Below are 16,404 nucleotides of genomic sequence, written 5' to 3' on the forward strand. Positions count from 1 at the left end.
ATAAAACCAGAATCTTAAAGAAATACTACATATGGGAGTAGGATAAGCCCTGGTCTTTTGCAATAGGTAAACCAAATTTTCCAGCAATGCTTTATGGTGGTTGTGGTTTTATTAATACATCAGAGAGGTAGCTGCGTTAGTCTGTAGCTTCGAGAACAAAAAGAAGTCTTGTGGTACTTTATAGACTAACAGATATTTTGGAGCGTAAGCTTTCATGGGCAAAGACCACTCCAAACTATCTCCGAGACACCACTGACTTCCTGAGAAAACTGCAAGACATTGATGACCTACCAGAAAACACTATCCTAGCCACCGTGGATGTAGAGGCTCTCTATACCAACATCCCACACAAAGATGGAATAAATGCTGTCCGGAACAGTATCCCTGATGATGCTACAGCACATCTGATGGCTGAGCTCTGTAACTTTATCATCACACACAACTATTTCAGATTTGGCGACGATATATACCTTCAAATCAGCGGCACAGCTATGGGTACCTGCATGGCCCCTCAATATGCCAATATTTTCATGGCTGACCTGGAACAACACTTCCTTAGCTCTTGTCCACTAACACCCTGTCTCTACTTACACTACATTGATGATATCTTCATCATCTGGACCCATGGGAAGGAGACTCTGGAGGAATTCCACCGGGACTTCAACAACTTTCACCCCAACATCAACCTCAGCCTGGAACAGTCCACACAGGAGATCCACTTCGTGGACACCACGGTGCTAATACAAGATGGCAACATCAATACCACCCTATACCGTAAACCTACTGACCACTACGCCTACCTTCATGCCTCCAGCTTCCATCCCAGACACACCACACGATCCATTGTGTACCGCCAAGCACTAAGATATAACCACATTTGCTCCAACCCCTCTGACAGAGACAAACACCTACAGGATCTCTACCAAGCATTCTTGAAACTGCAATACCCACCTGAGGAAGTGAAAAAACAGATCAACAGAGCCAGACGTGTGCCACAAAGCCTCTTACTACAGGACAAGCCCAAGAGAGAAACCAGCAGAACACCACTAGCCATCACCCACAGTCCTCAGCTAAAACCTCTACAGCGCATCATCAGGGATTTGCAACCCATCCTGGACAATGATTCCCCACTTTCACAGGCCTTGGGAGGCAGACCGGTCCTTGCCCACACACAACCTGCCAACCTGAAGCAAATCCTAACCAGCAACTATACACCAGACCACAGTCACTCTAACTCAGGGACCCATCCATGCAACAAACCTCGTTGCCAGCTCTGCCCACATATCTACTCTAGCAACACCATTACAGGACCTAACCAGATCAGCCACACCATCGTGGGTTCATTCAGCTGCACATCTACCAATATAATTTATGCCATCATGTGCCAGCAATGCCCCTCTGCTATGTACATCGGACAAACTGGACAGTCTCTACGTAAAAGAATAAACGCACACAAATCAGATATCAGAAATGGCAATATACAAAAACCCGTAGGAGAGCACTTCAATCTCCCGGGCCACATAGTAGCAGACTTAAAAGTAGCTATCCTACAGCAAAGAAATTTCAGGACCAGACTCCAAAGAGAAATTTCTGAGCTGCAATTTATCTGCAAATTCGACGTCCTCAGCTCAGGCTTAAACAAAGACTGCGAATGGCTGGCTAAATACAGAAGCAGCTTCCCCTCCCTTGGTGTTCAGACCTCCAGATCAACTGCTGGTAGTAAGCCTCACCCTTGCTGACTGAGCTAACCTTGTCATCCCCACCCTTGCTCTGGCTTATTTATACCTGGCCCTGCAGATTTCCAAGACCAGCATCTGATGGAGTGAGTCTGTGCTCATGAAAGCTCATGCTCAAAACTTTTCTGTTAGTGTATAAAGTGCCACAGGACCCTTTGTTGCTGTTCCAAAATATCTGTTAGTCGAAAAGGTGCCACAAGACTTGTTGTTCATTAATATAGTGAATGCTACACATCTTTTCAAGACTGAGGCCTCTTAATTTGGGAGTGGAGTGGAAAAAAATCTTCACAGTCCAGAAAAAATGAAAACAGGCTTGAAAAGGAACATAACTTCTCACTATTATGTATGTTGTATTTAGATGCTTTCCTTATCTTACCTGCCATTGGATATGCCATGCAAAGGAGAGAGGCAGTCGCCATGCCTGTACTGAATGAATACCAAGGCTGTTCTATTTGTGTGCACGTGTTATTGTCCCTAAGATGATGGGAGATTTCTTCCATCCCACATTCATGCCATTTAACAAAGAGGTGGACTTCTCTGTAGAGCAGGCTGCACCATCTAAATCATTTTCTTTCTGGGTGTCATGGTTCCACACTTTCTCCAATGTAGGACTGTGCCTGAAGAGTGCAATTTGGCTCCAAGGGTGGTTTGTAAGGTCCAGTGCATGTAATATAAATATTGTAAATACTGTTGCAAATGTGAAATTTTTATAGTTAAAAAATTACAGTTGAATTTAATATACATATGAGTTTCATTAAGAAATTATGTTTAGTAATTGTTTTCCTAATTGTATTGTTCCTATGACTACTGTATAGATTAAATCGAAATGTGATTTACTGTTTGTTTTTTCATTCCTATTATAGATCAGTAAAATATAAATGTATATGAAAAATGTAAACATGAGGTGTTGTGATGCTATCCTTGAGCTCAGGATTAGGTTCCTAGTGCTGATTTCTCACTCTCAGGGTTGGTAAGGGCTGGGAGAACACTGGCGTGCAGTATGTTTGGCTGAGATATAGTTTGCATTTCACTTAACATTTCATCCAATTAAGGGGCTTGAAGAGCCTTGCCTTCAGAAAGGTGGTGGCCATGCTCTGGGGACTTGGAGTAGGGAATATAAACACGGATATAAGAGGGGAATGGCAGATTGAGGATCCTAGGAGTAGTGAAAATGATGTAAAGGAAGATTCCCACCTCCCTACCCCAGTGAAGAAGGTACACACTACAGTTGTAACTAAACTTGAAATCCATGAACCAGATTAATACATGATAAATTCCAGTTCTTCTCCTCCCCCTGATAATTTTAGAACTGACAAAATTGTATTAAATATGTTTCATGACAATAATAGTATTTTGCCTGAATACTGTTGTTTAGTGATTGGATAAAGAGATAATAGTTTGGCCCCCTCCCTCTTTTGTCCACTTCTGTGTTAGTCAGAAAAACAGTTTTTTGGCTAGCTGCAAACTAATGTCTTCTGGGGAAGTTGTGCTTTCCCAGGACTGCCGCTTCAAGCTTGTGTTGCGGGGGGGGCGGGGCAGCGGCAGTGTTGAGAAGAGAAGGTGGCATGCAGCCCATTGGCAGATTGTTTACATTTTTGCAGCCATGTATTCTTGGGAGGGGATTTGTGGAATCTAGTTTTTGTGTACTGTGCTGTCTTTTATTGGCTTTTTTTGCGAAAGAAGGTAAATGGTTATTACCATACCACTTGAGAAATTTGTGATGCAACTTCATAAGGCAATCATTAAGGAGTAGATATAGCCCTGGGAAAAGGGTTGGATAATTAGTTTCTAAGAAGAAATTACTTCACCAATATATATTTGTGTCGATATTTATTGTAGAAGTAAATGCTTACTATTACTGTTAGTTTTATATGTTTATAGTATAAAATATAAAACTGACTCTTTTATGCCACTTGTTGACAGCATCATGACTAAATAGTCAGAACGTTCACATGAAAAGCCTTTTGCCTAGTAATCATCAATGAGTTAGATTATAGTTGCCATAATTATATTAGCTATCCTTGATTTCCTTCAGACATTTGTATGGTCATCCACATTTCAATGTGACTTCCATATAGTAGTTGTATAGTCCATTCAAAGCCAACTAGGGGAAAAATACCAGCTATCGTGGTTCTATCAGCAACAGTGCTTAAACTATAGCTTGTCAGGAAACTGTTTTTGTCTTGTCAGAAAGAAATGTATGTTACAGTAAAGGATTTATTGTATGTGTCAACAGAAAAACCTAACACATAGTAGATTCTTTGTCCCCCTAGTAAAAATAATAGTTTTTAATTGTTGTTTTTCTTAAATTCTAAAATACTGAGCCTTAAAATCTGCACTTCTGAAAGATTTTTGAACAGTTGATTTAGGTTTATTTTTTCCATTGACCGTCAGTGTACCCATAGCAATTCTAGGCTTTAATTTACAGACATAGTTAAAATCTTTCTATTTTTCTCTTTAACGAATACATTCAGTTTTCAAATTTAACACTAATTTTTCAGAGGTTAATAGAGTTTCTGTAATATTTTAGTGGTAAATATATTTTTTTTCTGAGGAAAGATTTTTTTTTTTTTAAAATGGTCTTTTTAAAATTTGACCTTGAAACTAGTTAAGTCGCAACAGTCGCTATGAACCCCAAAACTCCAAGTTCACCCATTTTTAGTACATAATTGTCACAGACCACTTTTTGGACTTTAATAAAAAGCCAATTTTGTTTTGTCCCCCACCCCCAAAATTCATTGTTACTACTTTAGGCCAAGAAAACCCTACTGCTTAGATTCATCAGCTACGTCTATTAGCTGTAGCTAGCTCTCCTCTGCTGCCCAGGATCCCTCGGCTCTCATGCTGTCTCAGACAGCTTGTGTTCCTAACTGCCTTTTGCCTCCATTCCCTCTATGGCTCTTCTCTGTCGGTTCCTGACTCCTGGTCACATGCAGGGTGGCCAACCTGCAACTCTCAAGCCACATGCGGCTCTTTGAGCAACTAAATGCAGCTGCCACTGGGAGCTGCACGCTGGAGTGCCACCTGCCGCTCTGCGCATGCATCCCAGTGCATGGTGGTAGAAGCGTGTGGTGGTGGCGGCGGCTCTGCTGAGTCACTGGCATCGAGTTTGAGCAGGGAAGTGAAGTTAGCTGGCTGAGGGGGAGGGCACCAAGTTAGAGCAAGGAGGCTGGGGGTTCCTGGCTCTGGGGAAGGGGTGGGGGATTGGGTTATAGCAGGGAGCTGAGGATTCCTGTTTCTGGAGGAGGGGGAGGGGATTGGGTTAGAGCAGGAGGAAGGGGTGAGGGCTGGGGGTGCCTGGCCATGGTGGTGGGCACCGAGCTATGTATTGTGCATTTATTCTGTCTATCTAGATATACACTCATCCCTTGTTAAACGAGTACTTAACTTACGAGCGCTCGCTTAAATGAGGGACACATTTGCTTACCTCAGTTCACTCAGTTCAGTGAACTCCCGTCGCTAATACGAGGATAATCCCCTCCCTGTGGCTCCAGCCTCCCCTAGTCTGACCCTCTGCCGTCCCCGCAGTGCCTACCTGCAGGAGCCTGACCCCCACTCCTCTGCTGGCCCGGTGGTGGCCTGACCCCCTCCCCAGCCACTGGCCCCACAGACGGGCCCCACGGCAGCCTGACCCCGGCCCCACAGACTGGCCCCGTGGTGGCCTGACCCCTGTGCCAGTACCATGGCCCCAACCCACAGCAGCCTTACCTCCCCCCACCCGCTGGCCCTGCAGACTGGCCCCATGGCAGCCTGACCCCCCTCCTCCCCTCCCCGCCAGCCTGGTAGACCTAACTCCCCACAGCCTGACCGCTCCCCTCCCCCAACCACACACCCAGCCTTCATCAGCCTGAACCCCCCACCCACCCCACAGACCCAACCGGCTGCCAGGTTTTAACCCTCCCTCCCACTCATGTCCCTAAAGGGCCCCCAGCATTTAACCTTTTCCAACCCACAAACCCAAGGTTCACTTACCTTCCAAAAGCAGCGCCACCCACCTCCACTCCTTCCCTGAGCTCTAGGAACCAATCAGAGACATTTACATGTATTTTAATGAGAATTTAGTGTCCCTCTTATGAGTTTTTGCCTATGAGCACAAAGTTGGGAACCAATTGTGCTCGTAGAGTGAGGGATGAGTGTATATAATATATATCTAGATAGTTAAGATAGATATATAATATGTGGCTCTTTGCAGTCTGTCTGTGGCTCTGAGTCCCTAACTGGTTAGCCACTCCTGTGCTATAGTTTACTAGTGTGAGTCCACCTCTGACACAGATGTTCTGTTAGAGTGGTGCTTCCTCTAATGAGCCATGGGGAATTCATTCGAGAGAGAAACTGCTGCAGTAGCAGAGCTAAGAGCTCTGCTTTTCAGAGGACGTAATATTATCGCAAGAGGAAGACCGCTTGAAGCCGGTACGTTTTGGCTTTGTCCATGCCTGTGTGGGCCTGCAATAATTTATGAACAACTTGTTTGGAGCATTGGTGGAGACTAGATAAGAGCAGAAATTCTAATGCTAACTCTAATAACTATGTGGCTGGGGCTCAGAGACGCAGATAGGCCACACGCGGGGCTTCTTCAATAGTACTGTTCGGAACTTCCAAGTTGCATCACTGATCTGAAAACCCATGAAACCAAGCATCTCAAAGAGGCATGCTTACTGCGTGAGAGACTTTCTTTTTTCTTAGGGTGTCCTACCCTGTGCCAGTTTACATATAGCGTGCCTGGCATACAGTTTCCACAGCATGAACCTGCTATTGATGAGTAGCAGAGCTAGATTCAAAAGATCTTACCTTGAAGAGACCCCTGCACGGTGTTGACCCCTGTGCATCCCTTCTTTGCTTTTTAAAGGTGACTCTGCTCCCGACCGCAAGATTGCATTCTGTTGCTGAGAAAAGACATCAGACAGGGACATGTGATGTGGGAGAAGCTGATACCTAGTTGGTTAGTTTCTGGGGCTCCCGGTGTGTCCAGTTAGTGGATTGAGCAGCAGCACCACATGGTTGTATGTGTCCTAGCTGAACCTCATGTGCTTTCCTCTGCTCTTCTGAAGGAAGTTTCCCCAAATCTCTATGGCGTCCTCCTTACTGGCAGTTAAGAGGGAAAAGGAGGCTTTTCCCTCGCCTTTCATTTCCGCCTCCAAAGATAGATACTTAATACACAATTGATATTGTTTATAATATCCCTTTTGAACCATTATAAGAGCATCTAAAATTTTCCATGGAAGAACCCATTGTACTCTCCATTTTTGTTTGTACATTAATACACATTATTCTATTTGGTAGATCAAGGTAGGGAGCAGTAGAAGCTTTCCTCTAATCAGTCCATGTACTACATACAGAACATTTAAGTTTCTTGACTCTGGCACTTCTCAAGGACAGAAAATTGTTTCAGATTGATTCCCGGTTTCTCCCACTTGCTGTATCTCATCATCAGAAGGTAGCACAACAATGCATACTATAACATCAATAAGGCTGGTTACAGCACTCAGCAGAGATGGTGAGCGCTCTCATTTTTTTTGATATACTTTATCCACTCTGTTCAGTTTCACTGACAGTAATAAGCAGATTTGAAAAAATGCCTTGGAGGATTCTACTCACTATTCTGACAGCAACTCAGCAAACTACAGCATGTGTTCTGGATAAAATCCATCATAAAACAGGGACACCATGTGAAGGACTACAGCTTTCAGACTCCTGTCCTAGAATCTCTTTTTAAGGGTATTGAGTATAATTCAGGTAATGCTAGCTCTTGGACTTGATACGGTAGCTCACCCACAAGCCTGGAAAATGCGCTATATAATTGAAACAAACAACAAATCAGTTCGAGTCTTTGTTGCTATGATTTTGCAGAAGAATATTTCCCTGTTGGGAATTTATGCATAAATAATAGAAATAGACTTGTTTGGAGCCCTGTGATTTTAACAGCACTGCCAGACTGCAGCATTTCTATAAGTTCCACCTGTTTTCAGCTCTCACCAGGGGTTCAAAAATACAGTACTTTGATGTGTTTTCCCTTTTGTTTATTTCACAAGACAGCGTGGTATAGTCTTTAACGTGTACAGAATGAGATTGTCTTATCTGGAGCCTATATTTTTCCACATCAGTGGAAATGAAGTTCCATGTCTGCATTTTTCTGAAAATTGTCATTCATTGTGAATAACTCCTACCCTTTTTATACATCATAGTGAATTTTTAAAGAAAATCTTTGAAGACTGTGCAGGTCTCAATCCATTCTCAAATTATCCTTGCATGTTACAGTAGTGAGGTTACCCTTCTGAATTGATTGGGAGTAACTAATTTGCATCATTCCTCAAGCTTTCTTTGACCTTTTTTTTTTGTTTGTCTTGTTTGTTTGTATAAATTTGAATGTTTTAATGTCTTTTAATTAAAGTCTGGATAATATGGCATTGTGTAACCTGGTTTCCCATAAGGTTTAATACCAGAAATTAGAAGTCTTTTGTTTTTCAAAGCTAGATTTTTAATATTAATTTTCTGTCACCAATTTTAATTTTGATCACCAATTCCAGACTAACATTCTGCACTCTGACCTTTTGATGTTGCCACAGTTGTAATAAAATGAAATTTTAATGACTTGGGGTGTATCTTCTCTGAATCTTTTCTTAATGTCCAGTTATTGATCTGTGTCAGAATGAGAAGAAGCAGTATATTAAAATATTTGTGATCTGAAAATCTAAATTCAAATATGGGGCCAAGCAATATATTCATGTGAAAAAGTCATCTTCTTAAGGTCTGTGTGGATGGTGGTGCACAGGAAAGACAATTCAGATTAACTAAAGCTGTCAATTTGAAGTGAGTTAATGAAACTTCCAAAATGAATTAGTGCCTTGGAAGATAGGCATACTGTTTGGTGTCTGGCAGGGCAGGGTAAATTTATGCCCCAGTTTCCGTGGACTAATTGTTTATGTAAACAAACCCTTTTCCAACCTTTTGTTTTTCTAAATGAGTTCTATAGCCCCTGTTTCATTCTGATAAAGTTGGATAGTATTACACTCATTTTTTGCTTTTCAAAATGATATTTCCTTCCAGGAACTGAAGGGATAACACAGATAAAAAGATGCATAAGTGCATCTCTGATCTTGGTAATATCGATATACTTGATGAAAAGAGAACAGTTGTACAATTCAAGGAACAAAGGAAAACAAAATAAAGAGAGATTTAAGCTTATTCAAGAGGCATCTCTTCTTTCTAATACGTTTTCTTGTTTGTGTTGGTATTTTACTTTCTTGTGTCCTGTAGCTTAACACGTAGACTGCGTCTACACTGGCAAGTTCTGTCAAATATTTTTTGAAAGAAGGCGCACGTACAGAATATCCAGCGGAGTGTCTACACAAAAAGCATTTGAAATTAAATCAAAAGAATGCAGTGCTCCTTTCAAAAGTGCTCTGTAACTCCCATATCAGGAGGAGCGCCTTCTTTTGAAAGCTTCTTTCAAAAGAAAACATGTAGATGCTCCACGGGCCCTTTTTTCCTAAAGAAGAGTCCTGATGGTGCCAGACTTTTCGATCCCTGGCCTGTTCTTTCGAAAGAGTAGGGGCTGTGCAGATGCTCTCTTTTGAAAGAGATCACTCTTTTGATTTGCTTTTTTGTGTGTGGATGCAGTCTTTTGAAAGATGTTCTTGAGATTTTCTGGAAGGACTTCCTTCAAAAGATCACAGTAGTGAAAATGTAGCCGTGATATGTATTTCTTTTGTTAAAGGAGAGATGTTCACTGTTCTTATTCCTTCCCAACACTGTTTCTGTATTGTTTTTTTAGGTGCTAGTGGGGATCATGTTTATACGTTTTGTTACACAGCAGAAAAGGAAGACTTTGGAGCACAAGATGCAACTAAATTAGACACTTGGGTTTTCGACCATGTTAAGGTGAATAAATAGGTCTCTGTTCTGTATCACTTACATGCTCTAAACACCAGTTACAACTAGGGAATTGAAGAAAATACTTTCCTTTTGAGTTTCTGGAGGTGTCATGTTTGACCTGGAATTTGGAGATAATTAATATACAGTACTGGTTCCTTGAACCAAACGTAACTACTTTTACAATTAAACAAAACAGCGGTAACGTAGCACCTTAAAGACTAACAAAATGATTTGTTTGGGCTTTCATGGGACAGACCCACTTCATCAGATCAATAGCATTTCCAATACAGACTGACCTCTATAAGTACAGAGGTCCAAAAACAAAAGAAAATTACAATAAAAACTGACAAATCAAGTATATAGGACTGAAGGAGAGGGGTGAGGAGTGGGGGGATGTTTAGTTTCTTTCCTGAGATAATTACGGGCATCAAAGGAAGGGAAGCAGGTCTCGTAATGCATAAGGTAATTGTTGTCTTTGTTCATACCAAGTGTTAATGTGTTGAATTTGAAGATGAACTCCAATTCATAACTTTCTCGAGGCAAACTGTTTTTAAAGTCTCTTTGTGGTAAGACACAAATTCTTAGGTCTTTAACAGAATGGCCCACTCCATTGAAGTGTTCACTGACCAGCTTATGTGTATTGGGGTTCCTGATGTCTGCTCTGTGTCCATTCATTCTTTGGCGAAGAGTTTACCTGGATTGGTCCAATGTACGTACTGGAGGTGCATTGTTGGCACATAATGGCGTATATAATATTGGTCGAGGTACATGAGAATGAGCCCATGATCTTGTAACTAACGTGGTTAGGTCCCTTGATGGGATCCTCAGAATAAATATATGGGCAAAGTTGGCAACGGGGTTTGTTGCAAGGAAAATTTCTAGGATTAGTATTACCGTGGTGTGGCCTGTGATTGCTAGTGAGAATCTTTCTTAGGTTAGGAGGTTGCCTATAAGAAAGGACAGGCCTGTCATCTCGGGTATTCTGGAGTGTAACATCATGATCTAGCATAGGGTTGTAAGTTTTTAATGATGTATTGCAGGGGTTTGATCTGGGGACTATATGTAATGACAAGTGGTGTTCTGTTATTGATCTTCTTAGGCCTATCTTGAAGTAGCTGGTTTCTGGGTATTTGTCTGACCCTGTCAATTTTTTTTTCTTTTCTTTTCTTTTTTTTTTTTTTAAACTTCTCCCGGTGGGTGATTAAGTTTCATGAATGTTTGGTAGAGATCTTGAAGATTTCAGTGTCTGTCGGTAGGATCAGAGCAGATGCAATTGTATCTCAGGGCTTGACTATAAACAATGGATTGTGTACTGTGTACTGGATGGAAGCTGGAGGCATGTAGGTAAGTGTAGCAGTCCGTGGATTTCTGTTAGAGAAGGTGGCCATCAGTGATTTGTACTGTGGTATCGAGGAAATGGATCTCTTGTGTGGAATAGTCAATACTGAGATTGATGGTATGGTGCAGGTTGTTAAAATCTCTGTAGAATTATTCCAGAGTTTCTTTACATGGGTCCAAATAATAAAGATGTCATCGATGTAGTGTAAGTAAAGGAGGGGCAATAGGGGACAAGAGCTAAGGAATCATTGTTCTAAGTTGTCCATTTTTATGTTAGCATACTATGGGGCCATGTGAGTGCCCATAGCAGTGCTGCTAATCTGGAAGTATAAATTGTCCCCAAATTGGAAATAACTGTGGGTGAGAACAAAGTCACATAAAGTCACATAGGTCAGCCACCAGATTTGCTGCGGTAACATCAGGGATGGTATTCCTGATAGCTTGTAGTCCATCTTCATGTGGAATGTTGGTGTAGTGGGCCTCTACATCCATGGTGGCAAGGATGGAATTGTCAGGTTTGCAATGTTTTGTAATTTCCTCAGGATGTCAGTAGTATTTGGAGATAGCTAGGAGTGCTGGTGGTGTAGGATTTGAGGACGGAGTCTACGTAGCTGGACAATCCAGTAGTAAGGGTGCCAATACTTGAAATGATAGGGCGTCCTAGGTTTCCAGGTTTGTGGATTTCAAGCAGTAAATAGAATAATCCAGGTCGAGGTTCAAATGGTGTGTGTGAGTGAATTTGATCTTGAGTAGAGGCAGAGAGTTCTTTAAGTAGAATGTGTAGTTCCTTTTGGAATTCTAAAGTGAGAGCTGAGGAAAGGGGTCTGTAAAATGTGGTGTTAGATTTGTCGAGCTGCCTCCTGTTCATAGTCTGACTTTTTTTCATTTATTATTTTGTTAGTCTGTGAAGTGCTACATTACTGCTGTTTTGTTTTGTTAGAATACAGACTAATATGGCTACCTCTCTGTTAGTTTTAGAATGGTTAGTAATAAAATATTTATTGTTTTAACCATAATAAATATGTTTTAAACACTCTCCACTACTCTCTTTCATAACAATATTTGCTTATTCTCCCATAGCAAAATGTTTTCTGCCGTTGAATGAATCTTTAAATAAGACATATTAAAAATTAGTCTGGGACCAGTTATGGAAAACTCCTTCCAAGTTTGTGAAGGATCTGTGGTTGTTTTTTTGTAATTTATTTTTGTGTATCATCTCCATATTAAAGCATTTTGATGTGGGAGAGCCAGCAAGCTCTGATCCCTTTGCCAATATTTTTATTCAAGTTCTTTTTATCCAGCATAAGTGTTATTCATCATAGCATGTAAGTATCCATCCATCCATATTTTGATACACTAGCGGAGATATCTGTTCAAGAAAGAGACATAGTTTAAATTCTCCAATTATCATAAAATCAAAGGAGCATGTAATTTGAGATTGGCAATGAAATTTCCCACAAGATCACATACTAGACTGCATTATTGCAGGCTTGAGGCCCAAAGTAAAGTGTGGGGCCATATCCTGAAGAGTGGTGGAAGGAGAAAAGGCACTGTGGAGTTCAATAGTCATTGTATGTTACTGGCTTTGATATATCCAGTTCACTGAGTCTGCAGATAAAAAAGTGTTTTTTAAATTGTCAGCTCCATATTCACAGGCACTGAATCCAATTGCGTTCACTTTGTGTTGCATGTCATAATAAGTATGAGTAATGTAGACCAAATGTGCTTTCAGCTGCATCTGTGTAACTCCATTGTGTTGGGGTAGTGCCCTTACTAACATCTATATAAATTTGCTGGAGCTTGATGGAGTTGCGCAGGTGTCTCTTAGGATAGAATTGCATTTTATTGCACGTAAAACCCCGTAAGTTAATGACATTACCTTATCGGACAATAATGGTGTACAATTTATATATACACTGTTCAGTTTCTCTTGGACAAGCCATGATTATTTGTACAACAGTTTGTCAATATAATTTTTGTGCTGTGAACAAGAGGGACTTAGGATTCTCTAGTGTAAAACATTCTGTTAGTCATCTCTTCAGTTTCTGATTGGTGTGTGGGTAATTCAGAAGCTGCACCTGAATTTAAAATTCTAATGTACTTTTTTCACAACACACCTGTGTGTGACACTGCATTGATTTTGGACTGTGTATTGTCATGTACTGTCCGCACAAAGCTAGATGTAGTGCACACCCCAGAAGCTGTAATATAAGTCTGCCTTCCTGCTCCTGTTGCATCATTAGTAGAACACTCAACACTCTTTCTGTTCCCTTACATATGCATACACATGAAATTTTAAATCTGAAAACTTAACATTTCTTTAAAACTGTATGGCTCCTCTTCTCTGCCACATTCCATTTATTCAGCTATGTGTCAATAAGGTAACTTCCAAGTTGCAGGAAGGAGTATCCAGAAAATTGTTGGTGCCTGTTTTTCATTATAGACCAGCGTTTATTGGTATGTCTTTTTTTCTGCCTGTCACTTTCAAATGAGATTATTACATGGAAATCTTGATTTTAGACAAGGAAAGTAAGATTTTTGAAATTTCATGGGAACTCGTCTAGCTAAAGAGAACACCAGCAGTCTGGTTCTTTCATTTCAGATGACATTCTGGCTAATTAGGCCGCGAAAAGATTTGCTTTGAAACATGATCCACTGTTTAAAAGATATTCAAACTCGTCTCACAGAATTTTTTTAAACATAAAAGCAGGCTTACTCTCTCCTGCATTCAAATAGAGCACTGCTGGTATGGCTGACATCTGGAAGGTCTTGCAGAAAACTCTGATCCTGCAACCAAGTGTAGATGGATCTCTGCAAGAATTTTCAGAATGCAGTCAAATGGCGCAGTCCCTCAGTTTCAGTGTCCCTATTCAAGCTATATTGTTTGTTTGTTTTTTATTTTAAATACCCAATGATTTCAATTATAGCATTCTCGAATAAGGACATAGGCATAGACTATATAATAATGCCATTTACATGCAGATTTGAGTGGATGTGACATTTTGGGAACCAGACCAATAAGGGGTTCTGTCACTGCTTGCACTGTAATGTTGGGTAGTACTTTAAAGACTAAGAAAATAATTTCTTCTTCGAGTGTCCCCGTGGGTGCTCCACCATAGGTGACGGCTTGGCCGGCGCCGCAGATCGGATCTTCCAAGCAGTTTCTGCCGGACCGCGCATGCGCCGGTACGCGCCGCTCCCTGGCGCGCTCCTGGCCATGTGCGCGATCCGGTCCCCGCCAGTTCCTCTCAACCGCCGTCGGCTGCAGACGGAATCCGACTAGGCTAAAGCCACATAGCGTATTCAACGACTTTATTTGTTTTTCTCTTTAAAGTTTTTCAGTTCTTAGGATACCATAAGTAACCGGTTGTTATTTTGCAAAAAAAAAAAAAAAAAAAAAAAAAACAAACAACAAACAAGCTACGGAGGGACAGCTCAAGCCAGTCCCAGTAACCAGCGCCGGAGGCCGGGAGCTAGGGCCATCAGCCCTCCTGCGGAGGCAGGCCATCGGACGGGGAAACAGCACAAAGAAGTGCTAAGTACCCACAAGCAAACTCAAAGACTCACCAACAATGTCCGCCTCAGGCTTTAAAAAATGTGAGTCCTGCCGAGAGGCGATGCCAGTGTCCGATGGGCACAGTCTATGCATAAGGTGCCTGGGGGAGTCCCATGTGGCACAAAAATGCGCCTTCTGTGCAAAGTTAACGACCAGAGCACGGAGAGACAGGGAGATGAGAATTAAACTGCTGCTTCTTGACAAGGCCCTCCAGCCAGACGTGCCGGAGCGGCCGCAGCAGGAGGGACCCTCCGGGGCCCTTAGAAGGAAAGCTGCCTCCCTCACTCCATCTGCGCAAAAACGGAGGAAAGTTTCTCCAACCCGATCCCTGCCGGCAGTAACAGTGAGCGGGACGGGAGGAGCGAGCAGCCCCCAGCCGCAGCAACAGCTGATCGGCGGCGGCACGGAGAGCCACGTGGAAGCGGCTCAGCCTCCGATGATCAGCCAGCCGCCCCGCACCGCAGGCAGGGCGGCGGCTAAGCAAGCGCCGGTACCAGCGGCACCGCAGACAGCGGCACCGATCCCCGGGGAACCGGCGGTGCAGGGCGCGCAGGCACGTAGCCTGCAGGCGCACAAGGACTCCGCACGTGTGGCACCGCCCTCGAGCGTGCCTAGCATGGTGCCGACGGGGCCGGGATCCCCCGCCCATCAGGGGGCGGAGTTACCTCCTCAAGGGAGGGGGAAGGCTGCACACAAGAGGAGGCATTGCAGCCCCTCTCCAGACAGGGCTGTGGAGCTCTTCTCTCACAGCCCTCCGCTCATGTTGCAGACTCCAACCAGAAGGCAGGGGCCCCCCCTAGCCTACCCGGAGCCCCCTTCTCCTTTCCTGCAATCAGCCTCCCCATGGCTGGCACCCCCCTCGCCCTTCCTGGGATTTGAATCGCTGGACTATTATGCAAAATCGCTCTCTCCAGTGTCTCGACAATCCCCCTCTCCCAGACACACAGGGTACGTGCAAAGGGAATGGTCAAGGTCACCTTCCCAGGAACAGTGCCTATACTACCATGGTCGTCCCTTCCACGCGGGGCATGGACACCATCGGCAATCTACCAGGGGGAGATCCCCACATATTACCTCGTACCCCCGAGGGCAATCGCGATCGGGGACGGAGACTCAAGCATCCCAGGGGGGGCTGGCCGTGGACCCACGAGATTTTCCCTCGCAAACCTCCAGCGAGAGGGCGCACCATCACCATCAAGAACCGGAAGGGTCCAAAGAAATGTACCCCAGCGGTTCCTCGTTTTCCTCCCCGGATGAGGCCACGGCCTTAGGGGACGTCCATCCCAAGGACGATCTCAAACAGTTTCAGGAGCTGTTTAAGAGGGTAGCTTTCACGCAAGGCATCCAGACAGCACAAGTGCAAGAGAAACATCATAAGCTCCTTAAAAATTTGAGCTCCCCGGCCTCCTCCAGAGTAGCAATCCCGCTTGATGAAGCGATCTTGGAGTCCGCCACTACCATATGGCAGACCCCGGCAACTATTCCGCCTGTCCAAAAGAGAGCGGATAAGAAATACTTCGTGCCGGCGAAGGGCATGGAGTTCTTGTTTAGCCACCCCCAGCCAAACTCCTTGGTGGTGGAGTCCTCGCAGCAAAGATTAAAAACATCTCAATTTAAAACAGGGGGAATGGACAGAGATGCCAAGAAGCTAGAGCTGTTCGGCAGAAAGGTCTACTCCTCCTCCACTTTAACCTTGCGAATGGCAAATTATGCAGCGCACTTGGCGAACCATAATTTCGACAACTATGCCAGATTAACTTCCCTCATGGACTCGCTTCCAGAGGACAAAAAGCCGGTCCTCAAGGCCATAGTGCAAGAGGGCTACGCGGCTGCGAGGATGGAAGTTCAGATTGCTTTGGACGTTGCGGACACGGCAGCACGTTCCACAGCAACTGCAGTGGT

The 16,404-nt window shown here is 43.4% G+C and overlaps 1 protein-coding gene across 6 annotated transcripts in view; it reads left to right on the forward strand.

Annotated features, from left to right (window-relative positions):
- PIGN (phosphatidylinositol glycan anchor biosynthesis class N) overlaps positions 1-16,404 on the forward strand; it is a 209,606-nt gene that overhangs the window by 42,475 nt on the left and 150,727 nt on the right. For all 6 annotated transcript variants that reach the window (XM_074985941.1, XM_074985945.1, XM_074985943.1 and 3 more), the window contains one exon: positions 9,508-9,614. In XM_074985941.1, coding sequence (XP_074842042.1) covers positions 9,508-9,614 — 107 coding nt within the window. The remainder of the gene's footprint in view (positions 1-9,507; positions 9,615-16,404) is intronic.

This window comes from Carettochelys insculpta, chromosome 2 (genome assembly GCF_033958435.1).
Source record: "Carettochelys insculpta isolate YL-2023 chromosome 2, ASM3395843v1, whole genome shotgun sequence".
Classification (NCBI taxonomy): Eukaryota; Metazoa; Chordata; order Testudines; family Carettochelyidae; genus Carettochelys; species Carettochelys insculpta.